A 12,030-nucleotide genomic window follows, 5' to 3' on the forward strand; every position below is an offset into this window, starting at 1 on the left:
GCCCTATGTCTGGAGCCTGGAACACACCCCTTTGCCCAGTGTCCTGTTCTTGGTCTCATGAATCCTACCCAGATGCCAGCTTACTTGCTCCTTAGGTCACTGCCCCTCAGAAGATGGCTGAGGGCCAAGCCCCAGAGGCTAGGAGCTGCTGTGCTGGCTTTGGCTGTGGCTGTGTCTCTGTAATGACAGGGCCACACTTGGCGTGATGCCTCCCTGGGAACCTCCATTCCTGACCTCAGATGTCTTCTTGCTCTTCCTGGAGACGAAGAGGAAAGAATGGAGGATCAGAGGTGGATAGCTCATCCCAGGTCTTAAAGAACTTGCCTGTATGCTAAACTTGAAGTGAGGCCACTTAGGAGAGGGTAGCAGGACATGACCCTGGGCTCTGGCTCAGGCCAGCTCTCAGGTCAACCGGATGGCAAGGGCAGCAGCCTTGAACTCTACTAGATCTAGAACCAAGTGGGCTGCCAGCTCCAGATGTCAACATCTGGGAGCTTCCACTACCCCGCCATCTCCAGGCAGCCGGAGGGAGGGTGGGGCTCAGGCATTCCTGTGGTTGGGAGCCAAGGCTGGAGGCCAATCGGGCGGCGGCAGCAGCTGACGCCACCACCGACGCGGCAAGTCCCCTCCACACCCATCCTCCCTCCTCCTACCGCCAGGCAGCCGAAAGAGAGCCGGGTGGGGGAGAGGGGGAGCTTTAGGGAGGGCTGACTGAGGGGACTGAGGGACCCAAACCAGCAGGGCAGGGGCTGTGGTGAGAGACAGCAGGCACAGGTTGGCGGGATGCTGCCTCCGCCACCGTGATGCTGGGAGCCCCGGGAGCCGGCAGGATGGCAGGAGGGAGAGGTATGTGTTGCTGGCCCAGTATGCCAGGCTGGAGGGGCCCGAGTGTGCGGGGGTGTGGTTAGCTGGTCCTTGTCACATGATGTTTGTGTTTGGGACTGGAGGGGTAGTTATTTGTGTATCTCATTGTGTGTGTGTGTGTGTGTGTGTGTGTGTGTGTGTGTGTCGGGGTGTGTATCTTGCCATCTCTCTGTGATGTGGTGTGTGTGTGTGTGTGTGTGTGTGTGTGTGTGTGTCTGGGTTCACCCTCCCTCCCTTTGCTTCTTCATTCTGAGACAGGCCCCCTCAGCTCATCTAGCAGCGGGCTGGGCCAGGGACACAAGAGTGCCGTCCCTGGGGGGGGGGGGCTGCCTCCTTTTTTGGCTGAGCCTGGGCGCCAGCCCTGTCACTCCTCAGCAATGCAGCGTCAGCTTTAGCAGCGGTGCCAAATTCCAGGCCTAGGGGTGGCCGGAGGTGGCTCAAGGCCCCTTAGCTAGTCTAGCCCCTTCTTTAAGCTAGCTTCTGGGGAGCAAGAAGTGGTCATGTTCATCCCAAGGCTCAAGCCCTGGCTCCAGCTACGCCACCCTGTATTGAAGGGGCAGTGGGCTCTTCCAGCCTCTGCCCACCCTCAGACCACCCCTCCTTGGACACACCCCTTAGCCAGCTTTCTCCTGTCTTCTTCCACTTTGACAGATTTCTTCCCATTTCCCCAGTGTACTCCAGGAGCTGTGGGCATTGTTGGACATAAAAGAGCACTAGGCTGTAGAGGACAGGATGGGGAGAACCTTAGCAAATAGATGTTGGAATGTTTGTGGCTAAAGGCTGTCCTTGTTATAAGTCTTAGAGAAATCTGGCTATTGAGAGAGAGAGAGATAAAGAGAGAGAGAAAGAGAGAGTCTTATTTCTTTGTCCTCCCTCAGGACTCTCCTTGGAGCATACCCTCATTCACTCAGGATGCCCCTACCTAATCATTTCCCTTCTATTCCTTCTGAGGACTTTAGTATCCTCGGGCTGTCTCATTCCTGTCCTCTGAGTCCAGTCTGGTCATGCTTCTATGCCTCTGTTTCTGGACAGGCCTACTCCCAGGATGCCTACCTGAAGGGCAACGAGCCGTATTCCGGAGAGGCCCGCAGCATCCCAGAACCACCTCCACTCTGCTACCCACGGAAAACCTATGCCCCACCAACCCGGGCCTCTGCCTGGGCCACTATGGTGCCTGAGCCCATCTCAGCACTACCCACGGATCCCCGGAGTCCTGCTGCCTGGAGTGACCCAGGGTCCCGTGTCCCATCTGCCACCCGTACCCACCTGGACAACTCTTTATTGGGGATGAGCCAGCCCCGCCCAAGCCCTGGTGCCTTTCCCCACCTCCCTTCAGAGTCCCGGACGCCCCGTGCCTTCCCAGAGCCTGGCAGCCGGGTGCTTCCCAGCAGACTGGAGTGCCAGCAGGCTCTGTCACATTGGCTGTCAAATCAGATACCCCGCAGGGCGGGGGAGAGACGGTGCCCAGCCATGCCACCCCGGGCCCGCAGTGCCTCCCAGGACCGGTTGGAGGATGTGACTACCCACCACCCATGGCCCTGCTCCACCTCGCAGGATGCCTTGAGCCAGCTGGGCCAGGAGGGTTGGCACAGGGCTCGCTCGGACGATTACCTGAGCCGGGCCACCCGTTCTGCAGAAGCACTAGGGCCAGGAGCACTGGTGTCACCTCGCCTTGAACGCTGTGGTTGGGCTCCCCAGCGTCCATCTGCCCGCACCTCTGCTTGCCCTTCTAGGGACCTGCCAGGGCCTCAGGCCCCTCCCCCATCTGGCCTTCAGGGCCTGGATGACATCGGGTATATTGGGTATAGGAGCTATAGCCCATCATTTCAGCGTCGGACTGGTCTCCTGCACGCGCTCTCCTTCCGGGACTCACCTTTTGGGGGACTTCCCACCTTCAACTTGGCCCAGTCTCCTGCACCATTCCCACCAGAGGCCTCCGAACCACCTAGGGTCATCCGGTCAGAACCTAGCACCCGAACCCTGGAGCCTCCTGTAGAGGATCACCGTGATGAGGTAGTCCTGAGACAGAAGCCTCCAACGGGTCGCAAGGTCCAGCTGACCCCTGCAAGGCAGATGAACCTTGGATTTGGGGATGAGTCCCCAGATCCAGAGTCCAGAGGGGAACGTCCAGGCAGGAAGGTGACTCCTTTGGCCACTACAGAAGACTCTCTGGCTTCTATCCCCTTCATTGGTGAGTGGTGTTACAAACAGCTGGCTAAGGATCCAAGCCTCTGTCCTTTGTGTCCCCTCTACTGTCTACTGTGCCCATGACTCTGGGCTGGGTCATCTGGGTGGTCCATTCTTCAGTCAACCTTTCTTCCATCCTGTCTCCCATTTGCTCATTCTTCCAACCATCTTTCCATCCAATTTTCTCCCCTTCCTTCCTTCCTTCCTTTCTTCCTTCTCTCCTTCCTTCTTTCCTCCTTCTCTTCTTTTTGCCTTCCTTTGTTCATTCATTCATTCATTTTTTTCTTCCTTCCATCCTTTGTGTTTTTCATTTTTTGTTTTTTTTTTTCCCCCTACCTGCCCTGCATTCCTCCAACAAATATTTATATCAGGCACTGTGCTAGGCTCTGGCTAACCTGAGGGGGGGGGCAGATGATCAAACAGAAAGTACATGGACAGGCTCTGTGGATGGGGAAGAGCTCTGTGGCCTAAATGGGTGTGGTTGGCACTGGGAAAATATTGGAAAAACATTTGGTTAAGAAGGATTCGAGGTAGACTGAGGAAGAATATTCAAATTAGATGGGAATATGCAGAGCCCGCAGTGGGAAAGGCAGAATGCTCTCCCAGGACATGTGGTCCTTTCCAGTGCAAGAGCAAGCTTGGATTCCACCCTAAGAATAGAGGATGCTGTGGTGGCTGCCTGTAGAGTGGGGGAGGCAAGAAGGCAGAGAGGCAAAGGCGATCCCCAGCTCTCTGGCTTGCCTGAAGGGTGGTGCCTTATCTCCATATTGGGAGTAGGAGTGCAGGAAAGGGTTAGGGCTATGAGATGCAGGCAGCGCTGGGCTGGGCTGGGGGCTTTGGAGAAAGCCTGGAATGCAAGATGATGATGTTGGACCTAAGACCTGGGAACTGAGGAACAAGTTTAGAGAGGATGGTGTGATGCCATCAGCAGCTTGCAATGGGGATCTATCCCTGTTTCAGTGACTCTCAGCTGAGCCAGTCAGGTGCCTGTCTAATAGGAAGCCATAATGCTTGTCCTCGGAAACTACCTATCTGATGGAGTTCTCAGCCCTGCTCCTCTGTGCCCTTGATGCAGGGGAGGCTCAGCCCTTGCTAAGAGGATATACTCCCTGACCACAGTCTGGTGGGCGAGTCACCCTTGGCAGTGGGCATGTTGCCAGAAATGCCCCAGTGAGAAGGAGTTGAGGGGTTTGCAGCTTGTGTGTGTTCAAAGCCTGAGAAGACTGAGTATTCAGGCAGCTTGTATCCTTCACACCTTCCTTCTTCTGCTGGCAGATGAGCCCACCAGCCCTAGCATTGACCTCCAAGCCAAGCATGTCCCTGCCTCTGCAGTAGTCTCCAGTGCCATGAACTCAGCTCCTGTCCTGGGCACCAGCCCATCTTCACCAACCTTCACCTTTGCCCTCAGCCGCCATTACTCCCAGGATTGCAGTGAGTATCACAGCCCTGTGTCATCCCTTTTCTGTTGCTTAGTCCTTGTGGGTCTTCTGTCCAATGTAGGTTTGCTGCCAGGTGGTTTTTGCTTCTTCTGGTGCCCCATGGCAAAGCCCACTCCTGACTCCGACTGGAAGGGAGGGCTCCTAGGGTATCTCCCCACCTTCTCCTTTCTGACTCTGACAGCTATTGTGGGCACCTTTTCAGGCAGCATCAAGGCAGGCCGCCGCTCCTCTTACCTACTAGCCATCACCACAGAGCGCTCCAAGTCCTGTGATGATGGACTCAACACCTTCCGGGATGAGAGTCGAGTACTCCGGTGAGGCCATCTGTCTGGGGTGTGGTGGTTTCTGCTCTCCTAGGTTGGGCCATGGGTTTGGGTGGGTGATGATAATGGGGAACATCCACAGCCCTCACCTTGGGTCCTTGCTCCCCAGGCGCCTTCCCAACCGGGTGCCTAGCCTACGGATGCTGCGGAGCTTCTTCACTGATGGGGTAAGCCAGCAAAGTACGTGTGCGCATTTGTGCATGCATGCTTGCGTGTGTGTGTCTAGAGGATGATTGCTCCATATGTCCTAGGTTGCATATCTGTGATCCTGTGACCCCTAAACAAAGTACTGTGGTTCCTGGCCCCTTTCCTGGACCCTCATCTTCATGCCACACTTGTGACTTTCTTCCCACCTGAGGAGTTTGCATTTATCCTTGAATCTGGAAAGTCTCAAGCCACAGTGCTCTCACAGTGCTCTCTCTCCCCTGTCCTATCTCTCTCTCTCTCTCTCTCTCTCTGGCCCTCTTGCCCACCTTCTCTCATCGGTGCTGGGAATAGAACCAAGGGCTCAAGCATGATAGGCACAAGCTCTAGCTCTGAGCAGTATCTCTGACTCATTGTTGCTGCTTGTTTTGAGTCAGGGGCTTACTATGTAGCTATCCCTGGCCTCACTCTGTAGACCAGACTGGCTTTGAACTCAGGGATCTGCTCGCTGCCTGTGCCTCTTCAATGCTGGAATTAAAGGCATGTGCCACCACACCTAGCTTCCAACTCTAATTTCCTTCTTTTTTTCCTCCTTCTTCCCCCCATTTATTTATTTATTTATTTATTTATTTATTTATTTATTTATTTATTTATAGTGGTGTGTGTGTGTGTGTGTGTGTGTGTGTGTGTGTATGGGCATACATTGCTGAGTGCAGGTACCTGAGTTGGCCAGAGTCGTGGGAGACTCCTGAAGCTGAACCTGTCAGTATTTGTTAGCCCCACAATATGGATCTTTAGAGAGTCTTTAAAAATGTATTTTAGGGGGGCTGGAGAGATGGCTCAGAGGTTAAGAGCACTGGCTGCTCTTCCAGAGGTCCTGAGTTCAATTCCCAGCAACCACATGGTGGCTCACAACCATCTCTAATAAGATCTGGCGCTCTCTAGAACAGTGTATACATAATAAATAAATTTTTAAAAAATGTATTTTAGGTTTGTTTGCTTGCACGTGTTTGAGTGTTTTGCCTGTGTGTATGTATGTGTACCATACTCATGCCTGTTGCTTTGGGGGTCAGAAGAAAGCATTGAATCCCCAAATCTGGAATTAACAGTCATGTGAGCTGCCATGTGGGTGCTGGGAACTGAACCCAGGTCCTCTGCAAGAGCAGTCAGTGCACTGAGCTGCCTACCCGCTTGATTTTCTTAGGACAGGGTCTTGATAGACCTTGAAGACAGGATTTGAGTCCAGGCTGGCCTCAAACTTGTAACCTTCCTGCCTCAGCCTTGGGAGTGCCAGGAGCACTGTAGCTCTGCTGAACTTTTGTGGGGCCCTCTGAGGCTTGCTCTGCACCCCACAGCTGCTGCTTCCTTTCTCTTTTTGGTAGTTTGTGCACTTTGCTCGCATGCAGCACACTTGTGGCTTTTGTTAGCTTAGCACCTTAGGGGCATGGCCACCTGGCCCCCCTTTCTCACTTCCTCAGCTTGCTGAGCTCTCCCTGGATGTGCCAGCTCTGAGGCTGGGTCCCTGTTGACACCATCACTCCCTGTTTAACTCCTGTGGGTTTGACTACCTGTCCCATCACTACTTGGTCTTTGTTGATGTTCCCACTTCCCCTGTTTACTTAACTCCTTATTGCCACGATCGCTTCCCCTGTTTCCTCAATCCCTTCAAGGCTGTAAAACTGAGGGAAGGCCTAGGTTGGCTTTTGCAGCGTGGGGAGGCACGCATTCTGCTGGCTGATCAGAGCCTTTCCTCCTTCCTGGATTCTTCATGAGGTCTTGTGACCTCAACACAAATGGTCCAGAGACAAGCAAGGCTGTCAGTGGTCCATGGGGTTCCTGAGATGCCGGTACTATGGGAGCCACCCTAAATTGCCTTCTGATTTCCCCCTACAGTCTCTAGATAGCTGGGGCACCTCTGAAGATGCTGATGCCCCCTCTAAGCGACACTCAACCTCTGACCTCTCAGATGCGACCTTCAGTGACATCAAGAGAGAAGGCTGGTTGTGTTATAAGCAGATCCTCACCAAGAAGGGGAAGGTAAGGTGGCCTGAGGAAGGAGGTGCAGGCTGGACGGAAGCTGGCTCTGACAGAACTTTCCAGGTCTTCTGATACCTGCCCTGAAGCCTCTGGAGCCAGAAAAGAACAAAACAAAACAAAAGTCCACCTTAGGCTGTAGCCTGATGACTCAAGGTTAGACGCTAGGAAGAACTGGGAGAGGGGTTACTGACCCTCTGAAAAGGGTGGGACAGAGAGGCACTGCCTGCTGTGGCAGTATACAGCAAGCCATTCTTTAATGACCCCGAATGACCACTGGGGCTTACAGTAAAGGAGCAAGGCCGGGGTGATGCTGAGGCCCAACAAAGAAGTAGAAGCCAATTTTCTCAGGACCCTGTGAGGCCCTCGGGTGCAGACTTAGCTTAAGGGCCACTGGAACCCTTGGGAGAGTTAGAGATTTCAAAAGCTCTTGTGGCTTCCTGGGGTGTTAGTGAGTGATGCCTGGTGTAAGAAGACCAATTAGGAGCTACCACATGATCCAGGTGAGAGACAAGGACCTGTAAAGTGGATGAGGAGCTGGGCAGGAGGGGAGAAATAGGGTCAGGAGAGAAGGTGGGCTCTGATGTACCAGGCCTGGACTTGAGTTCTAGGCTGAGAGCCCTAGGCTGGGAAGAGGGAGAAAAAGGAGGCAGGATGGTTTAGACAAACCTGGCCTTGATTCTTGATGGCATGGCTTGCTGCTCGGATGGCTCTGTCCCTAATCTGTGACTCAGTGCCTGTAAGGGGCGCTGACTCATGTTTTCCTAACCTGCTGCTAGGCATTTAAAGATGTGGTCTGAACAAAGGGTGTACTAGGGTGTACTATACTAGGTATGGTGAGATGGGTCTGTAGTCCAAGCTGTTTGGGAGGCTGAGACAGGAGGATGGAGAGTTCATGACTTGTCTAGGCTACAGAGTGAGTTCAAGGCCAGCCTGGGCAATTTACTAAAATTCTAAGAGTCTCAGAATAAAATGTGGCCAGGCAGTGGTAGCTCATGCCTTTAATCTCAGTGCAGCAGATGATTTCTGAGTTTGAGGCCAGCCTGGTTTACAGAGTGAGTTCCAGGACATCCAGGGCTACTACACAGAGACACCATGTCTCAAAACACCAAAAATTAAATAATTAAATAAAATGTTAAACAAGGGCGGGAATGTAGATTTTTGGCAGACTGTTTGCTCTGCAGGCACAAGGCCTTAGTCTCTCTCTCTCTCTCTCTCTCTCTCTCTCTCTCTCTCTCTCTCTCTCTCTCTCTCACACACACACACACACACATATTTCTTGTGGACTGTGCTTACAGAACTCTTGCCTGACCTATGGAAGGGCCTGAACTCCATTCCTATCATTGCTGAAAGAGTCAGCACCAAGTGGGGCTGGGTTATCAGAGCTTGACACTTGGGGGGCTTACTACCATTATAGGTCTCCCTCCATATCTAGGTAGGGATAGCCGCAAAGCCTCAGACATCCATGGACACTCAAGTCTCTTATATAAAGCATTAGTGTCTGCATGCAGCTGATGCAATCCCCCCATGTTCTGTAAGTCGTCTCTAGATGGCATACACTGCCCCATACTGTGTAATGCCATGTAAATAGTTGTTACAGTGGGTTGTTTGTGGAATGCTGAGCAAAAAAGTCTGTGCTCCTTAGTACAGATGCAGGGTGTTTTTCTGAGTTTTTTGATCCATGGTTGGTTAAATCTGCAGTTATGGACACTATAGAAGGGATGCCTCTAGGATGGTACCTGGAAAGAATAAACTTTGAAATAGTCAGACTTTGAATTCCTACACACCGCTGCGAGCATATGGCTTCAGGAGCCACTTTGACTTCCCTGAACTATAAGCTGAGTCAAGAGGGCAGAAGCAGAGGCCAAGGAGCGCTGGAGTTTACAGACACAAAGCCTCCGGCTCCTGAGGGTCTGTCAAGCTTCTAGGGACTTAGGTGAGGGGGCCAGCTTGCCTGGTGGGTCCTGCCGGCTTGGGGTTGATGACCACAGAGAACGTGTTAATTGCTCCTCAGTGACAGGTGCACTCCCTGTCAGCATAGGGAGTTTAGAGGCTTAGCAGGGTAGGGTTTAGCATGTCTAGGGGGCTATGGCATGAAGCATGTGGGAGTCTGTAGTGGATGGGAGTAGATGGGAGGGAGCATCCTGGGGAGACCCCCCTCTCTAAGGGCTGGAGGGAGGCTCAGAGGAGTGTGCCAGGAGCCAGGCTTCCTACAGAGTTCAGAGCAGGTAGTAGAAGGTGAAGTGGGGGCTTGGTGCCCAGGGAACCTTTCCGTCCTGAGATGGGGTGGCAGGGGGAGATGTGTGCCACAGGAGACCAGTGTGTCTGTGCTGGGAAGAGTCAGCATCATTGCTGTTGTTTATGTGAGTAGGGCCTTGGGGTGGGCCCAGGGGCTGTCTGTAAGAGATTCTAGGGGAAAGGTTGGCCTATGGCCGGGGGTGGGGGGGGGTGAGGAAGGTAGAGGATAGGCTGAGGTTTCTGGCTTCCTGGCTTGCTGGCAGGAGGGACTCTCCCTTGAGTTTCTAGCCACTTGAGCAGACTTGGGAAGAGGAAGCTCTGTTGGAGCTCTGGGACCCTCCACATACTCTCACTGAGGTTCTGTGAATGGAAACATGTAGGTACGGCGTACAGGGAGGTCCAACTGAGGGTCACCTTAGTCTACCAGACAAGGACCAGGGAGTCTTTTATTTTGGTTTGGTTTTTTGAGACAGGGTTTTTCAGTGTAGCCCTGGTTGCCCTGGAACTTGTTCTGTAGATGAGGCTGGTCTCGAACTCAGATCTATCTGCCTCTCCAGGGCTGGGATTAAAGACCAGCCTCACAGCATGTTCTTGACAAGAAGTGGGAACTGGGGAGGTAAGACTAGCCAGGAAACTAAAAAGACCCAGGAAGATGACAGCCACTCTAAGAAGGGATGGAGTAGGAGGTTCTGTGAGCTGTGCAAGCAGAGCCTGGTATGGAAATAGTCTCTAAGCCCATGGTAGAGAAATGTCTTAACTGGCATTTCTCCCAGGGAGCCTGGCTCCAGCTGGGAGATGACCCTGGTAGCCCAGATTCAGTGTTTTCTGAGCAGGGAAAGGCACTGGCTCCTTGCTTCACTGACCAGTTCTGAAGCATAGGGGCTCCTTCCACTCTCTTGCTGGCCAAAGCTCATTGTCACGTGTTTTCCTGGTGCCATGCCCAGGAACTAAAAGAAATATCCTGGGTCAGCTGTGTACCATGGGTCTGTCTGGGGTCCTGTTTTGTCACTTCATGTCATCTAAGCTGGTAGTCCTAGCCTCTTTCTCTCCTACCCTCTGCCTGCTTTGGAGACTACTGGTGGCTAGACAGAGGGAGGGCCCGTGCATGTGATACTCCTTATGCCAGGGTCACAGTTGAGGGACATGGCCATGGACCCTTGCCGCTTAACTCTCAATGTTTATTAGCAGCGACATTGATGTCAGGGAGGGACTTGACTTATTCAGGGTTATCCAGCCGGTTTAGACTTAGGGGGGCCCTTAGGGCCACCTCATGCTAACATGGTCATTCTCCTGGAACAGGAGTTCAATTTATTACATTAGTGTTAGGGCTGCTCCAGTTGGCACTGTCTTGGCCCAGCAGCTCTGTGATGGTATGCCAGGCTTATACCTTGGGATCTACCCTAAGGGAAGCTGGGCCTGGCTGCTCCAGCCCTGCTCTCTGGAAGGCTCTGGAGCCTCACCATCAGGACATAGAGCATACTCAATATTAGCTAATGAAATTTGACTTGTACCCAGCCATGGACTTGGAGCACTTGTGTACCCAGGAAACCCACAGCCAGGACCTGAGGTTATGGGGCTATCTGCATTGCAATAAAATAGTCTAGGGCACCTTATCAAGCAGCTGATGATGGTGACTTGGAGGAGTCAGATGATGGAGGGAGCCACATAAAGAAATGAGACAAGTTGAACACTTGGGAGTCCGAGGCACAAAGAGTGGTAGAGTAGGGAACTCATTGCTGCAAGTTATCCTTTGACTTTCACTAGCATGCCATGACACACCCACATTTCCCCACCCATATAAAATAAGTAAATGTGTGTGTGTGTGTGTGAGAGAGAGAGAGAGAGAGAGAGAGAGAGAGAGAGAGAGAAAGAGAGAAGACAGGCCACAGGAGAATAGTTAGTGCACAGGCCCTGAGAACAGAAGGCTGTGGCCAGTCACTGGTAGGCAACAGCAGGGTGATGAGTCTGGAGAGGGTTATAAAGGGACCTCAGGCCCTTCTGTTAGGTTCAGGGGGCTGCACAGAGGAGAGGTAAGCTCTTTCACTGTAGCAATGATGATGGGGCCCCCATCTGGAGGGCCAAGGTGACGGGGGCTGGGAAGGTGGGTGCTGTTGCCCAGGTGAGAGAAGTCAATGAGGCAGGCAGGGTGGCAGCATTCTAGGTGGGGACAGGTGGTACTCTGAAAGCAGGGGAGTTGACTCTGATGAGCTGGGTGTCAAGGGCAACTCCCAGGTTTCGGGCAACTGGGCGGATTGACTGAGATGGGAAAGGTGATATGAGGGTGGAGAGAACAGGTTTGAGGGCAGAGACACATGCACTGCAGTGAGCATAGAGCATGGGGCCTACCCATGTGACATGCAAATGGGGGAGGTTGTTGCTGAGCCGGCTATGAGCCATTCAAGGTTGGGCTGGTGCCTACTGCAGGCTGGCACTGTACAAGTTGGGAGTTGCCATCAGCAGCCAACTGTTTAAAGCCACAGGTGTGCATAGTGTCCCTGCAGGAGGTGTGCAGGGTGAGGGTTGCTCAGGACAAAGCCCTGAGGCCTCGTCATGCCAGGCAGGTCTCCTCCTTGCTCTCTGTTGTCTGTTGAGCCAGGACTGATGCTGTGGGGTGCCGTCTGCATAGGTGGATGGTTGATGCATCCTGTGGGGTGCTGTCTGGATAGGTGGGTGGTTGATGCATCCTGTGGGGTGCTGTCTGGATAGGTGGATGGTTGATGCATCCTGTGGGGTGCCGTCTGGATAGGTGGGTGGCCAGTGCCATCCTTGGCTACCGTCTGCTAAGCACACCTCTCCCTTCC

At 53.2% G+C, this 12,030-nt stretch overlaps 1 protein-coding gene across 8 annotated transcripts in view; it reads left to right on the forward strand.

Annotated features, from left to right (window-relative positions):
• Window positions 1-12,030, forward strand: part of Arhgap23 (Rho GTPase activating protein 23) — a 90,921-nt gene that overhangs the window by 43,039 nt on the left and 35,852 nt on the right. For 7 of the 8 annotated variants that reach the window (XM_051175309.1, XM_051175298.1, XM_051175299.1 and 4 more), the window contains exons 7-11: window positions 1,897-3,055; window positions 4,327-4,482; window positions 4,693-4,804; window positions 4,923-4,980; window positions 6,851-6,994. In XM_051175309.1, coding sequence (XP_051031266.1) covers window positions 1,897-3,055; window positions 4,327-4,482; window positions 4,693-4,804; window positions 4,923-4,980; window positions 6,851-6,994 — 1,629 coding nt within the window. Of the gene's footprint in view, window positions 1-708; window positions 847-1,896; window positions 3,056-4,326; window positions 4,483-4,692; window positions 4,805-4,922; window positions 4,981-6,850; window positions 6,995-12,030 lie in introns of those variants that run through there. The other variant, XM_051175321.1, reaches the window with a different exon arrangement.

This window comes from Phodopus roborovskii, unplaced genomic scaffold (genome assembly GCF_943737965.1).
Source record: "Phodopus roborovskii unplaced genomic scaffold, PHOROB, whole genome shotgun sequence".
Taxonomy (NCBI): domain Eukaryota; kingdom Metazoa; phylum Chordata; class Mammalia; order Rodentia; family Cricetidae; genus Phodopus; species Phodopus roborovskii.